Raw genomic sequence first — 22,581 nt, 5'->3', positions numbered from 1 at the left:
TTGGTGCCTTTGGAAATCATATCTAAAGGCACCATCATATACTCCACAAGGTACCGGTACTATGAGACCCCTAGAAAACTGAAACCACGAATTCCAAGAGTCCGTCAACACATGGAGCACCCCTTCTTCAGCATAACAGTGCCAGATCACACACGAGAGCTGTGACATCTGCACTAATCAGACACCCTGTGTTCACTGCCATCGGTCATCTTTCATACAGCCCAGCCGGCTAACCGCGCGGTCTTAAGCGCTGCTTCCCGAGCGGGAAGGCGTGCCGGTCCCCGGCACGAATCCGCCCAGCGGATTAATGTCGAAGTCCGGTGTGCCGGCCAGCCTGTGGATGGTTTTTAAGGCGGTTTCCACCTGCCTCGGCGAATGCCGGCTGGTTCCCCTTATTCCGCCTCAGATACTCTATGTCGGCGATTGCTGCACAAACAAATTGGAAATGTGTGGTAAGGTCTTATGGGGCCAAACTTCTGAGGTCATCGGTTCCTAAGGTTACGCACTACTTAATAGAATTTAAACTAATTTACGCTGAGGATAACACACACCCATGCCCGAGGGAGGACTCGAACCTAAGACAGGAGGAGTCACGCGGGCCATGAGCTGCGCAAGCACAGTCTTCATGTATATGTACACTCTAATTATTCTAGCAGGCAAACACTTGGGGTTACACTCGTCTGGTACGAGACATTCCCTGGGGAGAGGGGGGGGGGGGGGAGGTGTCCGTGTCCACTGAGGGGTGAACCGCACACTGCACGATAACCCTGGGTTCGGTGTGGGGCGGCGGTCGGGTGGTTGGACTGCTGTGGCCTGTTGTGGAGTTGAGTGCTACGACGCGACGAAGCCTCTCCCTCGTTTCTTGGTCCCCGGTACAATACACACAATACACGATCTTCCACAGAGCTCCGACCTGGCGATCTCCATTCTCATGTGTTTCCTTAAAGAACACCTTAGAGGACTTCACTTTGATAGTGATGAAGCGGTACAAGGGGAGGGGAGGTTGTGACTCTGTCCACAATATCAGATATTCTATAGTAACGGTATCAACAGACTGGTGTATCGTTGGGAGGAATGTTCGTCGCCGGGGTGACTATGTTCAGAAAGAAATGGCTCTAAGCACAATGGGACATAACATCTGCGGTCATCAGTCCCCTACACTTAGAACTACTTAAACCTAACTAAACCAAGGACAGCACAAACATCCATGCCCGTAGCCGGATTCGAACCTGCAACCGTAGCAGCAGCGCGGTTCCGGACTGAAGCGCCTAGAACAGCACGGCCACAGTGGCCGGCTTCAGAAGTAAATATGTAGACGTGAAGAATACATATGTGGAATGTTAACAGTGTGTGTTTTGTTTGAAAAGCATGATGTGTTTTCACATAAAAAATTCGGAAGATTTACTTTCCGGCACGGCCTCTTATTTTTCTGCGTAGTCGCCCTTTAGATTTAAGCATTTGTTGCAAAGCTTCAATATCTTTTCTAAGATTTCTACATATCGAGTTGCCATAAGGTTGTCAAACCAATCACTAAAGCCTTCTTCCACTTTATTGTTAATTTCATAGTACTTTCCGCCTCAAAAAATCCCCAAATTTGAGAAAAAGATATTTATTAATCATGTAGGGTCAACTCCAGGCTATAAGGCGGATGTTCAGAAACCTTCCATTTAAGCTGCTGAAGTAAATACTTTGAAAACGCAACAGAATACGAGCGAGCGTCATCATAAAGAAGCACAATGCTGCTGCACAACGCCGTTAGCTTTGAACGGCAGGACTCGACGTTGTCGGTGAAGGATTTGACAGTAGGCCGCTGTATTTGCCATCTCTCCTCTAGGCATAGGACGCCCTTTAGATCTCAAAGCACTGTGACCACAACCATTCTGGTGCTCCAAATTAGTTAAAAAAATAAAAGGAAATAAACTCCGTTGTCTGAAGACCGTGTGGTGTCAACTGGCCTCGGTGTTACGCCGACGTGGTATGGGGGGAGGGGGGGGGGAGGGGGGCACGGGGTCAGCACACCGCTCTTCCGGCCGTTGTCGACTTTTCAGACCTTGCAGCTGCTACCTGTCAGTCAAGTAGCTCCTCAGCTGAGGGCACCCCATTCACGTCCTCCCACCATAGAGAAATCTCTGGCAGTAACAGGAATGGCATCTGGATCCTCAGCATGAGTGGCATACTCGCTGACCTCTCCATAAGGAGGCCTACCAGAATTTTAACATTTTTGTTTTGGAGGGGGCGGGGCGGATAGTGAATGATGCCATTCCATTGACTGTACTTTCTTTTAAGAATTTTATTGGAAACAAAACTCTGGTCGACAGTAAAAACGAGTTTATTGCTCAATCCTTGATTTGTGTTCGTCATCCGGCTTGGTACTTCATTGTCATGAATGTTCGTTCGTCCACCATTAAAGTGATGGAACATTTTCGAAATGAAGCTTCATTGATCATGTTTCCATAAACTTTGATTATATCGTTGTATGTTTCAATAGGGCAAACATTTTTGTATTCAGAAGCCGGATTAAGCAACCAACCTCAAAGTTGGCAGAATCGTGAATTTCATCACATATTTCACACACGCAACAATAAACAGTAAACGACAATTCCTGACCGCTGTTAGCGACATACTGCCACCAACGATTATCAAGATCTAAGACACGGCAGTGGAGGGATTAAGACATTCTTTGCTTTTAGAAAATGATTACCATGTAGCTTTAAGAAATGAACTAGTGAAGGCAGCAGAGGAACAACTGGGTAAAAAAGCCAAGTAGGAATACTTGGGCAACGAACAACACATTAAATTCATTTGAAGAAAGCAGAAATACAAAAGTTCAGCATACGATGCAACCGAAGGAAAATACAGGTATCTAAAAGAGGAGGTTGACTAAGTACAAAATACCTAAGCAGGAATAGTTAGAGAGAGGGAAGGGAAAGCTGTAGAAGCATGCATGACTGTAGGAAATATTTATAATGTCATCTGTAGCAAAATTAAATAAATTTCTGCATAAAGTTGGAGTAGCTCTGTGTATATCAATAACTCGTATTACAAGTCAATACGTAGGGAGGGTTGAAGGGTGGAAGTACTTCATAGACGACAAATACAAAGAAAGAAGTTAGAAGACAACTTTATGGAAATGGAAGAGGAAGTGGATGAGCATAACGTAGGGGAACAATTATTAAGAACCTTCGGCGAACCTGTCAGGACGAAACTGTTCCTCCTGATATGTAGGATATGTAACACAGGCGTGATACCATCATGATTCAAGAAGAATATAACCAATCCCGTACCAAAGAAGTCTACCAATAGCATATTTAAATACCACCGAACCAACTTTAATAACACCTGAATGCAAAATACTAGCACTAATCATTTATATATGAATGGAACTGCTGGTAAAAGCCAATCAGTTTGGGTTTCGGAGAAAGTTAGGAACATACAAAGCATCAATGAATCTATGTCTTCTCTTAGAAAATAAATTTGAAGAAACGCAAAATCACTTCTACAGTGACTGTAGACATAGAGAAAAACATTTGTCACTTTTGTCTACAGTCAAATTTTCCAAAAGGAACAGGGATGAAATACGGAAAACGCTAACTTATCTGCAACTAATGCAGAAACCAGAATGTAATTTTAAGAATCGAAGCATAAGAAAGGAAGATAGCAGCTGAGAAGGGAGTGAGACAATGTTGCAGCCACATCCCATCTCATCCTGTTCATCATAGACCGTGCAGTACAGGAAGCTGAGGAGGATTTCCTAAAGGAATTCGAGAGAAGAAACAAAAATTTTTACGTTTTCCGATAACATTGTGGTTCGATCAGAGGCAGGAAAGAACCTGGGAGAGCAGTTAAACGGAACAGATAGTGTGCTGGAAACAGGTTATAAGATTAACACCAACAAAAGTAAATCTAGGGTAACAGAACATAGTCGAATGAAATTAGACGATACTGAGGGAAATGAGTTAGGAAATAAGATGTTAAAGATGCAGACGAGTTTTTATACTTGCGCAGAAAGTAAGAATTATACAAAATGAGTCTCGGAACATCAAGAAAAGTTTTTTTGAGAAGAGGAACATGTTGACAAGTAATAGAGAATAGAAGGATTCAGGTCGGGACTCTGTGCAAGGCAGTCCATTAAAGGGATGTTATTGTCGTGTAACCACTCCGCCATTATGAACAGGTGCTCGATCGTGCTGAAAGATGCAATCGCTATCACCGAATTAATCTTCAACAGTGGGGAGCAAGAAAGTGCTTAAAACAGCAATGTAGTCCTGTGCTGTGTTAGTGCCACGCAAAACAAAAACACACACGGCCTCACCATAGCACCACCGCCTCCGAATTTCACTGATGGCACTACACACGCCCGCAGATGATGCGCACCGGACATTCGCCATGCCCACACTCTGCCATCGGAACGCCATATTGTGTTCCTTGATTCGTCACTCCACACAACGTTTTTCCGCTGTTCAATCGTCGAATGTTTACACTTCTTACACCAAGCAAGGCGTCGTTTGGCATTTACCGGCGTGATATGTGGATTATGAGCAGCCGCTCGACCATGAAATCCAAGTTTTCTCACCTTCCCCCTAACTGTCATAGTACTTTCAATGCATCCTGATGTAATTTGGAATTCCTGTGTGATAGTCTGGATGGATGTCTTCCTATTACACATCACGACCCTCTTCAGCAATCGGCGGTCTCAGTCAACAGACGATGTCAGCCTGTACACTTCTGTACTGTACGTGTCGCTTCAAGTTTCCACTTCACTATCACATCGGAAACAGTGGACCAAGGGATGTTTAGGAGTGTGGAAACCTCACGTACAGACGTATGACACAAGTGACACCCAATCACCTGACCAGGTTCGAAGTGGGTGAGTTCCGCGGAGCACCCCATTCTGCTGTCTCACGATGTCTAATGACTACTGAGGTCGCTAATATGGAGTGCCTGGTAGTAGGAGGCACCTAAAATGAAAAACGTTTGTTTTTGGGCGTGTCGGGATACTTTTGATCACATACTGTAGCTAGATGGAAGGTGGACCATACATGAAAGAACTGCTGCAGTGTAGTGCTGAAGTTAACTGAGAGATATAAGCAGTGAACGAACAGAAATGACACTTTTATTGAAAGATAATAATTACTCTGGAGTCACCACGATTTACGATGGTACCGCGGACATTACAGAAGTAGGGATATGGTCTTTAATGCTGTGTGCGGTCACCACAGACGGCAGTGCACGCTCAGTAACATGTAGCCATGGTGGGGCGTTTCATTCCTCCACTTGAGCGATTGACAACCGCTGAATGGTCCTTGGCGCATATGGACGAGCTGCAGTGCGTCTTTCTAACGTATCCCACACGTCCTCGGTGGGATTTAAGTCGGGAGAATGGGCAGACCATTTCATTCGACGAATATCCTCTCGTTGTAAGAACTCCTTCGCTTGTGTCACTGAATGCGATAACGCAAGGTTAACCATAATAATGAAGTCAGGGCCGAATGTACCCCGAAAAAGCACACGAGGAAAGAGTACAGTGTCACAATAACTTTGACTGGTGTTGTACCGTGTTCAAACATTGGGACGTCAGTCGTCCATATAAGATTGGGAAAGAATCAGATCTCCAATCCCTAATAGAAAGCACTGAAGCTCAAATAGTTGTAGATACAGAGAGGTGGCTAAAGCCGGAAATAAATTCAGCCGAAATTTTTTCAAACGATCTGACAGTGTTCAGAAAGGATAGATTAAATACAGTTGGTGGTGGAATATTTATCGCTGTCAGAGGTAGTTTGCCTTGTAGCGAAACTGAAGTGGATAGTTCGTGTGAAATAGTTTTGGTAGAGGTTATACCTGATAATCGGACTAAACTATTAACTGGATCTTTTCACCGACCCCCCGACTCAGAAGATATAGTTGCTGAACAGTTCAAAGAAAACTTGAGTCTCTTTTCAGATAAGTATCCCGTTCATACAATTATAGTCGGTGGTGACTTCAATCTGCCGTCGATATGCTGGAAAAATTATACGTTTAAAGCCAGCGGCAGGCATAAAACGTCATCCGAAATGGTACTGAATGCTTTCTCAGAAAATTATTTTGAACAATTACTTCATGAGCCCACTCGAAGCGTAAATGGTTGCGAAAGCGTACTTGACCTTTTAGCAACAAATAATCCTGGCCAAATAGTGAGTATTGTGACGAATACAGGGATTAGCGACCACAAGGCAGTAGCTGCTAGGCTGAATACCGTAACACCTACAACCATAAAAAAAGATACGCAAAGCATATCTATTTTAAAAAGAGGATAAAAATGCTCTCAACGCCTTTTTAAGAGACAGTCTTCACACCTCCTATCTGATCATGTAAGTGTAGGAAAGTTGTGGGATGTTTTCAGAGAGATAGTATCGACAGAGATTGAGAGATATCACTAACGTTGATTTGCAGTAGGGTTTTGGAACATACACCGTATTCGAACATTATGAATTACCTAGAAGGAAACGATTTATTGACACATTGTCAGCACAGTTTCAGAAAATATCGTTCTTCTGAAACACAACTAGCTCTTTATACTCATGAAGTAATAAGTGCTATCGACAAGGGATGTCAAATTGATTCTATATTTTTAGATTTCCAGAAGGCTTTCGACACCGTTCCTCACAAGCGTCTTCTAACCAAACTACGTGCCTACGAAGTATCGCCCCAGTTGTGCGACTGGATTCGTGATTACCTGTCAGAAAGGTGACAGTTCGTAGTAATAGACGGTAAGTAATCGAGTAAAACGGAAGTAATATCCAGCGTTCCCCAAGGAAGTGTTATAGGTCCTCTATTGTTCCTGATCTATATTAACGACATAGGAGACAGTCTGAATAGCCGTCTTAGACTGTTTGCAGATGATGCTGTCATTTAACTTCTTGTAAAATCATCAGATGATCAAAACCACTTGCAAAATGATTTAGATAAGATATCTGTATGGTGCGAAAAGTGGAAATTGACCCTGAATAAGGAAAAGTGTGAAGTTATTCACGTGAGTGAACTAAAAGAAGTCAGCTAAATTTCGATTACGCCATAAGTCACTCAAATCTGAAGGCTGTAAATTCAACTAAATACTTAGGGATTATAATTTCAAACAACCTAAATCGGAACGATCACATAGATAATATTGTGGGTAGAGCAAACCAAAGACTACGATTCATTGTCAGAACATTTGGAAGATGCAACAGGTCTTCTAAAGAGACTGCTTACACCACGCTTGTCCGTCCTATTCTGGAGTATTTCTGTGCGGTGTGGATTCCATATCAGGTGGGACTGACGGATGACATCGAAAGGCAGCTCGTTTTGTATTATCGCGAAATAGAGGAAAAAGTGTCAAGAACATGATAAGTGAATTGCAGAGGCAATCATTAAAACAAAGGCGTTTTTCGTTGCGACGGTATCTTCTCATGGAATTTCACCTCCGATTGCGAAAACATTCTGTTGGGACCCACCTACGTAGGGAGAAATGATCATCACGATAAAATAAGAGAAATCTGGGCTCGCACAAAAAAAAATGTAAGTGCTCGTTTTTCCCGCGTGCCGTTCGAGTGTGGAACGGTAGAGAAACAGCTTGAAGGTGGTTCATTGAACCCACTGTGAAGCACTTTATTGTGAATAGCAGAATAATCACGTAGATGTACACATAGATGCTTACCCACACCATAATACATGTACCACCAAAACGATCACGTTCGACATTGGACCTTGGTCCATTAAGTCTTCCCTCCTCTGTCCATTTGAGGGTACGTCCATAATCACGTCGAACATGATGGTTTTGTTGCTCCTGGCGTTATGGTGTATAATGATGATTGGTTTGCTTAAGTGCAGATCTTTGAACAAGCTAGACTCACTGGTCTACGTTATTGTGTGACAGTACTCCTTCTCTTGTGCACCTTTTCACTGGTGGATTCGGCCCCAACTTTATTTTTATGGAAGACAATGTGCGATCGCATCGAAGAGCGCAGCTAGAGAAGCTCTGGGAATTAGAGGATAGTCGATGAATGGAGTGGTATGCATATTCCCTCTAAGCACGTGTGGGATACTTTAGGGAGACGTATAACAACACGTCTACGTGTACCAACGACCATCCAGCAATTATCAACCGCACTGGTGGATGAATGGAACGCTCTACCACAAGAATCCCTTATAAACCTTGTGGCCAGCATGGGAGCGCGTTCCCGAGTATCCATTGCCAACTGTGGCCACCACACATCATCCCATTATGAACCATGTCTCCCCTTTTGTATTGTACAGGGACCATTATTAATTGAGGTGACTTCAGTGTAATTATTGTCTTTGAATAAAAGTGTCATATCTGTTCGTCTCATTGCGTATTGCCTTTAGCCACATTTTGAATTACACTGCAGCAGTTTTTCAATGTGTGGTCCAAGTTTGGTCGAGGTGTGTTACTTGGCAGTGCCACATCATGCGAAAGTTACTTTCGCTCTCAACTTTTGCATACTGCTGAAGTTTAAATGCCGTACGGGGAGGTAACACGTTTGTCTTTGATCGGCGGCAGACAGTGAACCTGCATTGTAATTCATTTCTGTACACAGGTAATTTGTCATAGTTGGATATGTGCTCTGCTCCTGACAAAGTTTTCTGTTGCAGGACGATGGCGATGTCTCTGACCATGATGTGCGGCTTCATAGCAGCGCTTTTTGGGAATCTCATCTATCCTGTCCTCATGGCGGTCGGTTGCGAGACTCCTTTCTATGTCGTCACCGCTTGCAACTTAGGTAAGGAAGGCAAAGTCCTCGGCACTACAAAACTTTTTAGTTGTCTCAAGATCTATCAGAAGCCCAGTAGTAATACTTTTCTTTTACCAGTTATATGCATTTGACTGCACACGGTGAACGTTGTCCAGCTCGTGACAGTATTACTAATACACGTTGTTTAAGAAAATACAGTCACATGTTCCTGTGACAGGTAGTATTGATGAAAACTAAAATAAAAGTTTCTGTAATGATGTGTACTGAAAACAATACCCGTTAAAGTATGAGTCAGTGTTTAATCTCATTCCCATTTCTTTGTTGCATAGAAATGATCACTATATACAGTAATCCATATGGTTACCACGCAATTTGAAACATCCATCAGCCCTTCTTCTCAGTGAACGATGCACTCTTTCAAATACACCTAGCTGCATTCTGATCGAGTCGTATGCATTGGTCACATGATTTTATAACGTTTCCTCACAGTCGACGTGTTGGGCATACATGAATCCTTTTAAATGTCCCCATTGAGAGAAATGCAACGAATTCACGTCCGGTGAACTGAAAGCTGACGCTACTGGATCTCCTCGACCAATCCACCACCAATGAAACGTTGCTGTGAGGTACTATAGCACGATCAGTAGAAGATGAGGTGTCGTCCCGTCCTGCATAAACGACATAATAAACATAAAAGACATAACTGACGTTATTGAACAGCTAATATGGCTGTTACTACTTTCGAGGTGGCGCAGTGGTTAGCACGCTGGACTCGCATTCGGGATGATGACGGTTCAAACCTGCTTCCGGCCATCCTGGTCTGGGTTTTCCGTGATTTCTGTAAATTACACCGGGCACATGCCAGGAAGGTTCGGTCGGCTTCCTTTTCTTTCCTTCCCTAATCCAATGGGACCGATTACCTCGCTGTTTGGTCCGCTTCCCCATAGCAACCAACCAACTATAAATCTCAGGCCTGCTTGAGGTTATGTTCCACTGACGGTTCAATAAATGAACTTTCGTCACCTGAAGAAGCTTTTATGTGATGCTTTCCCTCACCAGGCCTCATTTTGGGTGGATAAAGATAACGCATCATATTCTAAACTAGAAAAGTATATTTGACATTATTGGCTGGATAATACAGATTTTTATTACTTTGAGTCTTAGGTTCGCTTGACGTTATGTTACTTGTGGTATAGAGTTAGGAACGCTGAAACATTTACGAATCGGAACTATAGAGTTAGAGTTCACTAAAACGTTTGCTGATCGTAATCAGCTATTAAATAATACGAAGAGCTAACTCCAAGATAAGATATATGTTACTTTTATCCACTTACATCACATTTCCCAACACCAACACAAAAAACATACGAAAATTACGTGTTTCTGAGTGATCTTTATTGTGGAGCATCACTGATACTTTTTTTTTACTGTTCCATTCCACTTGATTTTATTATCTTCCTGTAAATCATTTACATGATGTATGAATTGTCTGAAGTGTAATTAACATGCAAAGTACGTGTAATACAAACATAATCACAGAATATCACTTAAGTAACTATTTTCAATGCATTTTTGAGAGTACAACTTATGTCTTGAACATGTACATAAATGTTAAAATAATAATTTTACATACTTTCAAAGTACTCATGTACGTCATAGAAACTTTTGCTTAAAAGGTAATCTTTAAGCTCAGTCTTAAATTTCACTTCATCTCTTATTTCCTTCATGTACACTGGCAGAGCATTGTAAAGTTTTATTCCAAAATAACTTCCATGTTTTGGGTTTTTGTTATTCGAACTCTTTCTACATGTAATTTTTTACGATTGTGTTATACTTGTGGCAGGCCTCATTGATACGTAAATTGCTCAGGTCTGCTATTTATATATATACAGTGATGATATTTTGAGTATTTGTCACTTTTTGAAGAGGAGCCTACATTGAGTTCTTGGAGAATTGTGTGTTATAATTCGAGTGGCTCTTTTCTGTAGTTTGAAGGTATCTATTATGCGTGATTCAGTTTTACACCAGAAGACTATACCATAACACACAATGGACTGAAAGCAACCAAAATACACTAATCTAGCACACTCTATGTTGCATATTCTAGACTTTATCATCAATGCGAAACTTGCCGAATTGACCCTGTGGGATAAATACTTCATACGGTCTTTCCAGCTTAAGTTTTGATCAATGTGCATGCCCAGAAACTTTGTGGATTGCACATTCTCTACCGCTTTCTCACGTAAGTAGCTACGAAAACACGAAATACAAAACGTTAGCTTAGTAAACAGTTGTGTCAACATGACGATTGCCCTTTTTGCTTGTACCAAAATAAGATATTAGCACTTACTATAAGTAGCATAGTAAATGGTGATATGTTGGAGTATTCGCAGAAAATGATTAACCCAAGGACGTTTACTACATTAGAGGGTGTACTAAAGTGTACGAAGAAAGCAGGACAAGACTGGGGGATGCGAGACATCGGCATTTACTATAATCACCAGGGGCAGATGTCATATGTTGCAGTTTTCACAGGGAATTATGGTTCCAACGACGTTTACTACATGACATGAATTTTTAAAAATCTGTTTCTAAATCTCCATTCCCATTTGGATCTGCTCAAAAAGAACAGTTACATTTGATCTAATTGGCGTGGTCTTTACACTGCGCTTCTAGCAACAGAAAAGCCACTTGCAAAATTTAAAACGGAAACTGCGAGTACGTGTAACGACCATTCGATTGCTAAAGTGCTAAACATCAAGTTCTACGGGCAAATTGCACCGGAATATGTGGCGGAGTCCACAGCTTTGCATGGCCAAACAGAGATGTTTCCGTGACGTCACAGAACCTGTTCTCTGATTGCTTAACTGAAGCAAACTGAGCAGGAGCATACTAATCCAAGTGTTTACTGTGCTAACATGTCGTATTTGGTACTTTCTGTAGTTATACTTGCGCAATGCGAAAATATGGAGTTTAACTAAGGCACCACAATTCAACATCTCCCAAAAAACGCGATATTTTTGGTACGCGGTTTCTGTTAATGTATTGGGAAATGTGACTCTGGCGTATAAAAACGTCATCGATCTTATCTTGGAGTTAGCTCCTGAAATTATTTAGTGATTGCTTAAGACAAGGAAAGAAGAGACAGATTGTAAACATTTTAAAGGTGCCTGCACTACAGTTACGACAGGTAACTGTGTGTTACAGATTTTCAAATTCAAAAAAGGCGATAAAAATTTGCTTGACGCCTTCCTGAAAAACAATCTCCACTCCTTCCATATTAACAATGTAAGTGTAAACGTATGCGGCTTACGTTCAAATGAATAGTATCGACAGCAATTAATAACTTTATTCTGAATTAGCAAACGACGGATCTGATCTCCCATGGTACATAAAACATCAGAACATTGTTTGCAGGAACAACGAAAAAATCAAAAATCCCCAAGATTGATTATCTTTTATAGAAGCTCGAAATTTAGCGCGGACTTCTATGCTGGATGCTTATAATAGTTTCCGTAACGAAACTTTTTCATCTAAACCTGGCAGAAAATCTAAAGAGATGCTTGTTGTATGTAAAGTATACCAACTGAAAGACATAATCAGTGCCTTCTCTGCGTGACAGCAAAGAAAGTATTATCGACGACAGTGCTGCTAAACACAGCCTTCCGAAATTCCTTCACCAAAGAAGACGAAGTAGTTATTCCAGAATTCGAACCAAGAACAGCTGCCAAAGCGACTAGCTTAGAAGTAGATAACCTCGGAGTTGAGAAGCAACTTAAATCACTTAATGAAAACAAATATTCCGATCCTGATTGTAAATCAATTAGGTTCCTCTCAGAGTATGCTGATGCAGTAGCTCCATACTTAACAATCATCTACAACTGCTCGCTCGACTAAAGATCCGTCCCAAAAGGCTGGAATGTTGAACAGGTCACACCAATATTTAAGAACGGCAACAGGAGTAACCTAATAAATTACAGGCCAATATCATTAATGTCGATATGCAGCAGGAGTTTGGAACATATAATGTTTTCGAACATTACGAACTACCTCGAAGAGAATGGTCTATTGACACATTGTCAACAAGAATTTAGAAAATATCGTTCTTGTGAAACACAACTAGGTCCTTACTCACAGAAAGTGTTGAGTCATATCGACAAGGGATTTCAGATTGATTCTGTATTTCTAGATGTCCAGAAGGCTTTTAACACCGTACCTCAAAAGCGGCTTGTAATAAAATTGCGTGCTTACGTAACAAAGTCTGCTACGCTACGGGATTCGTGATTTCCTGTCAGAGAGGTCATAGTTCGTAATAATCGACGGTAGGTCATCGAGTATGACAGAAGTGATTTCAGCCGTTCCCCATGGTAGCGTTATAGGTCCTCTGTTGTTCCTCATCTATATAAACGATTTAAGAGACAGTCAGAGCAGCGGTCTTATGTTTTTGCAGATCACGCTGTCGTGTATCTTCTAGTAAAGTCATGAGAAGACCAAAACCAACTGCAAAACGATTTAGATAAGGTGTAGAACCTGGCAATTGATCCTAAATAAATAAAAGTGTGTGGTCGCCCATATGAGTGCCAAAAAGAAAGCATTAAAATTCGTTTTCACGATAAATCACACATGTCTAAAGGCCGTAAATTCTGCTAAATACCCAGAAATTACAATTACAAGCAACTTGCACTGAAGCGCCAAAGAAACTGGTATAGGCATTCGTATTCAAATACAGAGATATGTAATCAGGCAGAATACAGCGCTACTGTCGGCAACACCTATATAAGACAAGTGTCTACCGAAATTGTCAGATCTGTTACTACAGCTACAATGGCAAGTTACCAACATTTGAGTTGGAACGTGGTAGGGTGTAGTCAGCGCACGAGCGATTGGACACAGTATCTCCGAGGTAGCGATGAAGTGGGGATTTTCCTGTACGACCTTTCGCGAGGGTGCCATGAATATCAGGAAACCGGCAAAACACCAAATCTCCGAAATCGCTGCGGCCGGAGAAAGATCATACAAGATCAGGACCAAATATGACTGATGAGAATAGTTCAACGTGACAGAAGTCCAGCCCTTTTGCAAATTGCTGCAGATTTCAATGTTGAGCCATAAACAAGTATCAGCGTGCGAACCATTCAACGAAACATCGTCGGTATGGGCTTTCGGAGCCGAAGGCCCACTCCTGTACCGTTGATGACTGCACGACACAAAGCTTTACTGTTCGTATAGGACTGTCAACACCGATATTGGACTGTTGATGACTGGAAACATGTTGACTGGTCGGACGAGTCTCATTTCAAATTGTATCGAGTGGATGGACGTGTACGGGTATGGAGACAGTTTCTAGAATCCATAGACCCTGGAAGTCAGGAGGGACTGTTCAGGCTGGTGGAGGTTCTGTAATGGTGTGAGGCGCTTGCAGTTGCAGTGATATGGGACCCCTGATGCGTCGAGGTAGGCCTCTGACAGGTAAAAAGTACGTAAGCATTCTGTCTGACCACCTGCATCCATTCATGTCGATTGTACATTCCTATGTACTGGGGAAATTCCAGCATGGCGATGCGACGCCCCACACGTCCAAAATTTGCTACGGAATGGCTCCAGGAACACTCATCTGAGGTCAAACACTTCCGCTGGGCACCAAACTCCTCATATATTAACATTATTGAGCGTATCTGGAAGCCATGCACCGAGCTGTTCAGACGATTTCTCCACCTCCTCGTACTGTTACGGATTTATGCTCGTTCCTGGAGGATTCATAGTGTCAGGTCACTCCAGCACGACGTCACACGTCCGTCGAGTCCATGTCACGTCGTGTTGCGACAATTCTGCATGCTCGCGAGGGCCTGCACGATATTAGGCACGTCTAGCAGTTTCTATGGCTCTTTAGTGTAAATTGGAAAGAAAATACTGAAAATGTTGTGGAAAAGGCGGACCAAAGACTGCATTTTACTGGCGAAACACTTAGGGGATACAACAGATCTACAGACTACCTATACTACCGTTGTCCGTTTTCTTTTGGAATACTGCTGCGCGGTGTGGGATCCTTGCCAGATAGGTTTAACGGTGTACATCGAGAAAGTTCAAAGAACGTCATGTATTATCGAGAAATAGGGGAGAGAGTGTCGTGGACGTGATACCAGACTTGAGGTGGTCAGCACTAAAACAAATGCGTTTCTCATTGCGGCGAGATTTTCTCCTCGGAATCGAAAAATATTTTGCTGACGCCGACCTACCTAGGGTGCAATGATAATCATAATAAAACAAGGGAAATCAGAGATCACACGGAAAGATATAGGTGTTCGTTTCTTCTGGGTGCTGTTCGAGAGAGAAATAATAGAGAATTATATGAAGGGGGGTGGATGAATCCGCTGTCAGACACTTAAATGTGATTTGCAAAGTAGCCATGTAGATGTAGATGTATATTAACCAGTCAGCATCATCAGTTACATTTTTCTAGTGTTGAAAATGATGTATTATCTTTTTCGTCCCCAAAATGGTGCTTGGTGAGGTGAACCATTATTGTTTTCGTAGTTAGACTTCTGCATTGCGGTAATATGCCACTTAACTGAAACACTGCATTAAAGATCTCGTCTGTCTTGAAGATATTGAGTGATGGTGTGTTTGTGTGTGTCTGAGACGTAGAAATAACACTGTGACACTTAATACGTGGGTCTACTGTGCCTTGCATCTAGTGGAAGCTAAGATCGGACTCATTCATATTTAGGCACCAAGTGGGACTACAGAGAGCGAGACGGTCCCGTCTGGTGGGTGCATACTGACTGGCTGTTTCGGTTTTAATGGCGGCAAATACTGGGCTATGATTGCGACAGCAAAATGTGTGTGTGTTTCTGTGTGTCTGTCTCTGCATGCACCAGCTCCTCTCCATGGCCTTTTCCGTCACCACCCAAACTGACCCTGCAAGTAGGCAACGAGGTCGTGTGGTGTCTCAAGTACATATACCGTGAGCCTCCTGCTCCGTAGATACCTGTTGTACATAATTAAAGTTCCAGTTTCAAGACGCTTTAGAACGAGAACCACTGCTCAAGATGGCGTCAAGTTTGAATAGAGCATTATTGCCGAAGGAGAAAACGTTGTGGACAAAAAAAAAAAGTAACTAAAATCTTACAAATAGATGCCACTGTAAGCGTCTTAACGTTAGGTTGGTCGGCTACAGATGGTAGATGAATCGCAGTACCACAGCTATGGTTTGAGCTGCACATTACGCCATCCGTACTGTTCAACGTGCATGGCTCTACAAGTTCGCTGTAGCATTGTTAATTAGGTAAGTCCATCCACCACGGCGATGTCGTACTACATCGGAAGGGATAAATCGGTTTTTAATTCCCAGGGGCCAAAAACGACATAAAAATCAAAATGACATCAGTTTCTAATTGTCGTGGGACGGGCGCATGATTAGTTCAATATGCTGTCCACCGTTTGCCTCCACAAGCTCAAATCGAGAAAGAGGAGCACCTTCTTACATAAAAACGATCCCACCCACACATCCACGCTGTTGAAGGCATGGAATGACTTTGACGCGCAAAATATCCTCACAGCGTTTACTAGTGACAGTACACATAACAGGACCCGCAGGTCTTATCTCCTCGAAAAAATGCGGACCTACGGTAAACGAGGACTTCCGTCCGCATCATACAGTCAGCTTTGGAGAATGAAGCTGTTCCGGCTGATGTGCGTGCGGATTTTCTGCTGCCGTATTCTACAATTCTGCGTATTTATATATCCTTGGAAATGGACTACGTCCGTCCAAGGAATGTCCTATGGCCATTCATTGTGCATTTATGCGAGAAAGAAATTCCAGAGAGAACGTTTGTCTTGCTGGCAGGTCGGCAAGAAGCAACTCTTGAGAAAGGGTGATTTTGTATGGATAGCAATCTAGAATATTTCGTAGGGTTTTGTGCACTGTGCTCGCAGGCATCTCCAACGTTCGTACATCTCCCCGTGCAATGCATATTTACACACCACCACTTGACCCCTCCTGCAATGATGTGGTCACACCTTCCACAGACGTCACATCAACTGTTTTTCTTCCTTTGCTACATAGCACGTTAAAAGAATCTGTTTTTCTAATTCTGTACTCATTTTCCCCACACCCTCAGCAGACATCGGACAGCGCCTTACCAATGAGTGTCTGGAGCTTCTGCAGGGCTATTGACACACAGTCGCCGTTCTTGTAAAAGAGCTTTACCAGCAGGGTGGGATACGTCATGGGGACAGCCATGTTGAGCGTCTCGGACGCAAACTGAGGAACAACCGTGTGCCGCGCGTCCGTTGCTGTGCATATTCTGACGTTTGCAGCGCCATCGACTGATCAAATTTTCGTTAAATTTTTTATTCTTTTACTTTTCCCCTGTGAAAATAAGAAGTTGTTCAAATCTGATGTCATTCTGGTTCTCTTTCTACAGCGTTTTTGAAACTGTAACTTTAATTATGGACACCCTGTATACTGCCAAACATCAACAGTAAAATGACAGTATCTACTATTTTCAGTCGCCTACGCTCCAACAAATGAGCTGCATATTTAGGTGAGGTAATGTCTCTACAATGATTGACTTTTCCCCGTTATGAATTTTTTTTAACACAGCAGTGTCTATATTTTTCATGTACTCCGTGTGCAGGATATATCGTTTTAGCCGTATCATTAAAATTCCGACTAACATTGTGAGCAACAATGCCTGCCATAGTGAATGGAGACTATTTTCAATCCATCTTTGCCGGTAGGCACGTCAGGCTATTCACCAGCTCTACACCTTTGAAAAATTGACTATCGGGTGCGCAATTATAAAACAGCGTTGTAGTCCGTAAATTGTCATTTAGCCACCAACAGCCTAATCTTTCTTCCGTGGAACTAAACAGCTGAGACAGTAGTTCACCATTTTTTATTGCCCAACTTAGCAATAACCCACAAAAATTGTGCTGTCACAGTAAGTATGAGGCCTGTAAAAAGTATCCGACCTTTGGCCAGAAAAAATATTTCGAATACCTGACGGGGTTGGGACCCTAATTCTCTTCAGAGTAGGCCTCTTGTACTTGCACACACTTAGCCCACAGATCCTTCCAGTGCTGGAAACACATCAGGAAGTCTTCTTCTGGAGAGGTGTTCAGGTCCGTTATCGTGTCCGCATTATCTCTTCTCTACTCTCAAAACGGGGTCCTTTCAGTGGCTTCTTCCATTTTGGAAACAACCAGAAGTCGCAATGATCCATGTTTGGAGAGTTCAGCTGTAATTCCATGTTTGGCCAAGAAATTATGATCAAGTGGGAAGAATGTGTCGGAGTGTTGTCGTGATGCAGTTGCCAGTTTTTCGCCATCCACGTGTCTGGTCTTTTGCGCCGAACTGCGTCACGTAGTACCCACAGAACACCTTGATAGTACTCCATTGTCACTGTTTGTACTTCCGGTGCGTATTCGTGATGCACAGACATCAAAGAAGACAGTCAGCATCACTTTGATGTTGCTTCGCACCTGCCGCATTTTCTTGGGCCTTGGAGATTCGGGATGCTTCCATTGCGACGACTGTCTATTTTTTTCTGGGTCGTACCCGTACAGCCATGACTTATCTCCAGTTATCACGGTGTTCAGAAATCCAGGGTCGGTGTTGGTGGTATCCAGAAGGTCCTGTGCAACGTCAAAACGGAAGCCTTTTTGTTCCGGTGACAGCAACTTGGGCACGAATTTCGGAGCCACTCCTTGTATGTTCAAATCATCACGCAAAATTGCATGTGCAGAACTTTTACTCACTCCAACCTCTTGAGCAATCTCCGGCACTGTCAAACGACGATGTGCCCTCACCAAATTTTGCACCCTCTCAACAACAGCTGCACTCCGAGCAGTTTGGGGCCTGCCAGAACGCTGGTCACTCTCTGCTGATGTGCGGCCGTTTTTGAATCGGTTGAACGACTCCTTAATTTGTGTTACACCCATCGCATCTTCTCCAAACACCTGTTGAATCTTACGAATTGTTTCGGTTTGGGAAGCACCAAGCTTTTGACAAAATTTGATGCAGTATCTTTGCTCAACACGTTCAGTCATCTTGAGAGAATCTGTAATGTGACGAACACGTTGTGTAGCACCTCACTCAGCGACCGACAGGCAGCGACTGACGCGCTGGAAGGCGCGGACAAAATTCGAGCGTGCATGTAAAGGTCTTTTCCTGTATTGTGTACAGTGGCGCCGCGCTAACGTCTCTATTTTGTGCGGGAAAATCAAAGGTCGGATATTTTTTAGACATACCTCATATCCTCTTTTTAATGAAGTTTCAAATTAGAATGCTTGTACTTTATTATGGCCTATTTTTCCTCTACAGGAGCTGGACTGCTGAGTATATTGTTGCCGTCCACCAAGGGTCGAGCCTTAGCCTAAGGACTGCAGCGGAGGTAGTGCAACATCCCCTTGGTGCCGCTGCTTTGAGATGCTCCTCGAGTATTAAGTGTTGTCGACACGTAATTTATTGTGAAATTAGAATATTCAACAATGCAGCCACATGTCCAAGAACTGGAAACACGCTGAAAATCACAGATCACCGTTACTGATTTTCCATTTCTCTGATGGACTGGATATGATTCAATACTTTAAATTACACTTACATTAAAAGTCAAGCCTTACATCTATCTTTGTCTGAACAATAACTTCGCTCAGAAAGAATGAAAATACTCTTTCCTCAAAGGTGAATAAGATGTAGCGCCGTATTCAAATGTGAATAAAATGTGGTATAAGTATTACGTGACCGTTGTAGGAAACTAATAATTTACTGATAGTTATAACAATCGACTAAAAGCGAGTCAGAAAATCAGAATCGTATCGAATGACAAGCTGATACGATAATGGAAAATTCTGGGTTGAATAAAAACATTGGCATGAGCAAACACACTTATTCACGGTAAACATTAAAATGTCAAACATCTCATAAGTTCCTTCTGCTTCGTAATATAGCATACTAACTGTAAGATGTGCTCTGAACAAAAACGCAGATTCGAAATCTGACATACCAAGCTCAATTTGTTTACAACAAAATAAGCAAAAGGCTTAAATTGTCAAAAATAATAAAAATGAACGGTAAGTTTAACTTCTTAGGTCAAGTTTCAAACTGAGGCTCTTATTCAGTGCATGTACACTTACATCACTACGAGTTCCACACCATGATAGTTGACGTACCTAGAGGTAATCCTTCCCTTCCAGCAGTCCATCACCACAGACATTCCGCCTCTTTTGACACGTGAATAACGAGACGGGTATCTCGATCTGCCTCTTCTCTCGATTATCTTAAACAACAGTCTACAAACCCCGACTAATTTCGACCAGCTAAATTTCGTTCCATCTTAAATGCAGTCTGCTGAACGCAATATCAAGTTCGACACATTTTGTCCAACGTGCTTAATGTTCAACAATACAAGAACTGTATTGAATTGTCAGTTATTACATGTGATAAGCTACCTCTCACATTAAAGCAAACATTTATTTAACTTTTTAGACTTGAGTTATATGGAGAGATAACACCGGCGAGTAAGTTAAAATGTCTTATGTTGTTGCTTTTCGTCAGAAAGCATTTCCTTTCTGCATGGTCTGTGAGTCAAAGATAAGCCATCTAAGCACCCAAACATGTCCATCTACTATACACCCCTAACGCCTATGTCATAACATATCAACACCTGTGTCTCTTAATGAGCACATACTTACCTAACAGTTGCTCTCGATACATATTTTCATAACTCAATGACTATTTAATTTATATGCTATAGCTTCTTCGAATAACATTTGCAAGATCTACACCAAACATTTTTGTAACATTTTATACCATATGTATTTATACCATTTATCATTGTATAATCTAGGATTTCACTGTCACCCTACACATCAATTATCTTTATACCCTCTACCTTTATACAATCAATTATAATAAATGATTGTCTGAAGTGAAACAAAGGAATAAAGGCTTCATAAAGTTAAAATCAGGTCATATGTTTTACTACAGAGGAAGCGAGCAAAGAAGAAATTCTTTTGTAGACTTTAAAGTCAACAAGAAAATTAAAACCAGTATTGCCACTGTAGATTTAACATCAGGCAAAATAGTGAGACTAGTTTCAAAGTAAATGAATGATATTCCATGGGAACCATTCAGAAATATTTACCAACACTTCCACTTTCTGATGATGAGGTGGAAAACCTCTACAATGAATTATAGGAGATGGTAAGCAGTAGAATATTTTGCCATAAGATGATAATTTAGTGCTTTAATGACAAATTTGGACAAAAAAAGGAAGAACAATACCTCAGTGGGAAACTATTGCCAAATCTCAGATTCGTCAGAAGAATAAAAAGACATTTCTTTCTTTCTGTACATAACTTACCTGTATCCAGAAACAAATTTGAGGAGGTATTCTCATACTGCAGATTTATGATGCTCACCTCATCATTGCAAAAAATACTGAGACAAATTAGAAAATAAGTAATTTATTAAGAAATCACTAGATACCAAACCAAGAAACTAGCTTTTGTGTCACTAAAACATTTTTGTTTCAAATGAAATTAATATTGAGGCATTATATTTTACTTGTAATAATACAGGTACAGAAATACATCACTAATCCTTTAACTAGCAGAATAGATTTGTGGTCGATAAAAAACATTTCTCATATCCTTTAAATTTTTTTACAATAGAATAACAAAGTTAAATTCAAGGGGAACAGACATTTCAGTATTGACTTCAGTTTCTTATACAACTTCATTCTTGGGATGAAATGTTGCTAAGTTAACTGAGGCACTTATTGTGTTGTTGAGGAAGAAACGATAACATCGTGAAAAGTATGAAACTGATAAATATGGTCTTTCGGTGAAGCACTTCGTTGTATACATCGAACATGGTCTTTCCTTGTTTGAGTATGTTGGTATTTCCCTAGTCCTCTATTCAACAGAATTTTACATACTTTTAGCTAATTCAACAATCTTGTGTAAATCTTAACAAACAAAGGTAATGCTTACTTTTCTTGGCTTCTCTGCAATTGCAAAATTCCTAGAACAGCTAAAAACGGTACTTACTCACCAAAACCTTACGTGTTATCCCATGAAACTATCACACGCTTTACAGATACACAATTAAAAACACAACAACTCTATTTTTATTTATTTCCTCTTTTCATAATATATCTCAGACTTTTGTTGTTTTGTCTGTTCGCTTCTTCAACTGTTTTCACTATTTTTGATACCCAAATTCTCTGCTTTCATTATGGAGATGTTTTATTGACATAATAAAAGCTTACCACACAAACTGTACATCAACTAAGAGGAAAAGACCTTGACACATGGCACTTAGTGCTTCAGAGAGAAGCACTATTTTGTACAAGACCATCATAACCATTCTAGTGATGAATGTTTGAAACATTTTCTGCATGAAACAAGTCTAGGGAAATGCAACAGAATACTTAGAACGCAGTAGCACTGAAAAAGATTTTTGGAAAAAATAGCATTTACAACATTAGACATTTAGACAACTAGAATTTGAGAAAAACAACGCGTTCGCCTTCAACACACTCTTGAAGAAGAAAATAAGTAAATAAAAATTTCCAACAGCCATATGGAGCTAAGAGTGAAACTTTGCATGTCATCAAACCATAAAAAAATGTGCATGACTGAAAAAGCTTTCGAGCTACAAGTGGTCATACACTCCTAAGATGCAAAGTGGAAGAAGCAGATGCAGCAAGCAAAACGTTAGGAATGTATTTATAAAAATTTATTTAGGAGTAGGAAGATACACCAAATTAAATGAAGTCATTAGGTAAGGATCTTGCAAAATAGGGTTATAGACCTGTGCCTGAAATAGGGGTACTCGTTAATA

The 22,581-nt window shown here is 41.5% G+C and overlaps 1 protein-coding gene across 1 annotated transcript in view; it reads left to right on the top strand.

Moving 5' to 3' along the window:
- LOC126267658 (synaptic vesicle glycoprotein 2A-like) overlaps positions 1-19,471 on the top strand; it is a 198,353-nt gene extending 178,882 nt beyond the window's left edge. The window contains exons 11-12 of the mRNA XM_049972957.1: positions 8,629-8,756; positions 19,057-19,471. Of these exons, the coding sequence (XP_049828914.1) occupies positions 8,629-8,756; positions 19,057-19,112 (184 nt within the window). The 3' untranslated portion in view covers positions 19,113-19,471. The remainder of the gene's footprint in view (positions 1-8,628; positions 8,757-19,056) is intronic.
- Positions 19,472-22,581: the final 3,110 nt, after the last annotated feature.

This window comes from Schistocerca gregaria, chromosome 4, assembly GCF_023897955.1.
Source record: "Schistocerca gregaria isolate iqSchGreg1 chromosome 4, iqSchGreg1.2, whole genome shotgun sequence".
Classification (NCBI taxonomy): Eukaryota; Metazoa; Arthropoda; class Insecta; order Orthoptera; family Acrididae; genus Schistocerca; species Schistocerca gregaria.
The sequence above is the reverse complement of the archived record's forward strand: the minus strand, read 5'-3'. Positions and strand labels throughout refer to the sequence as shown.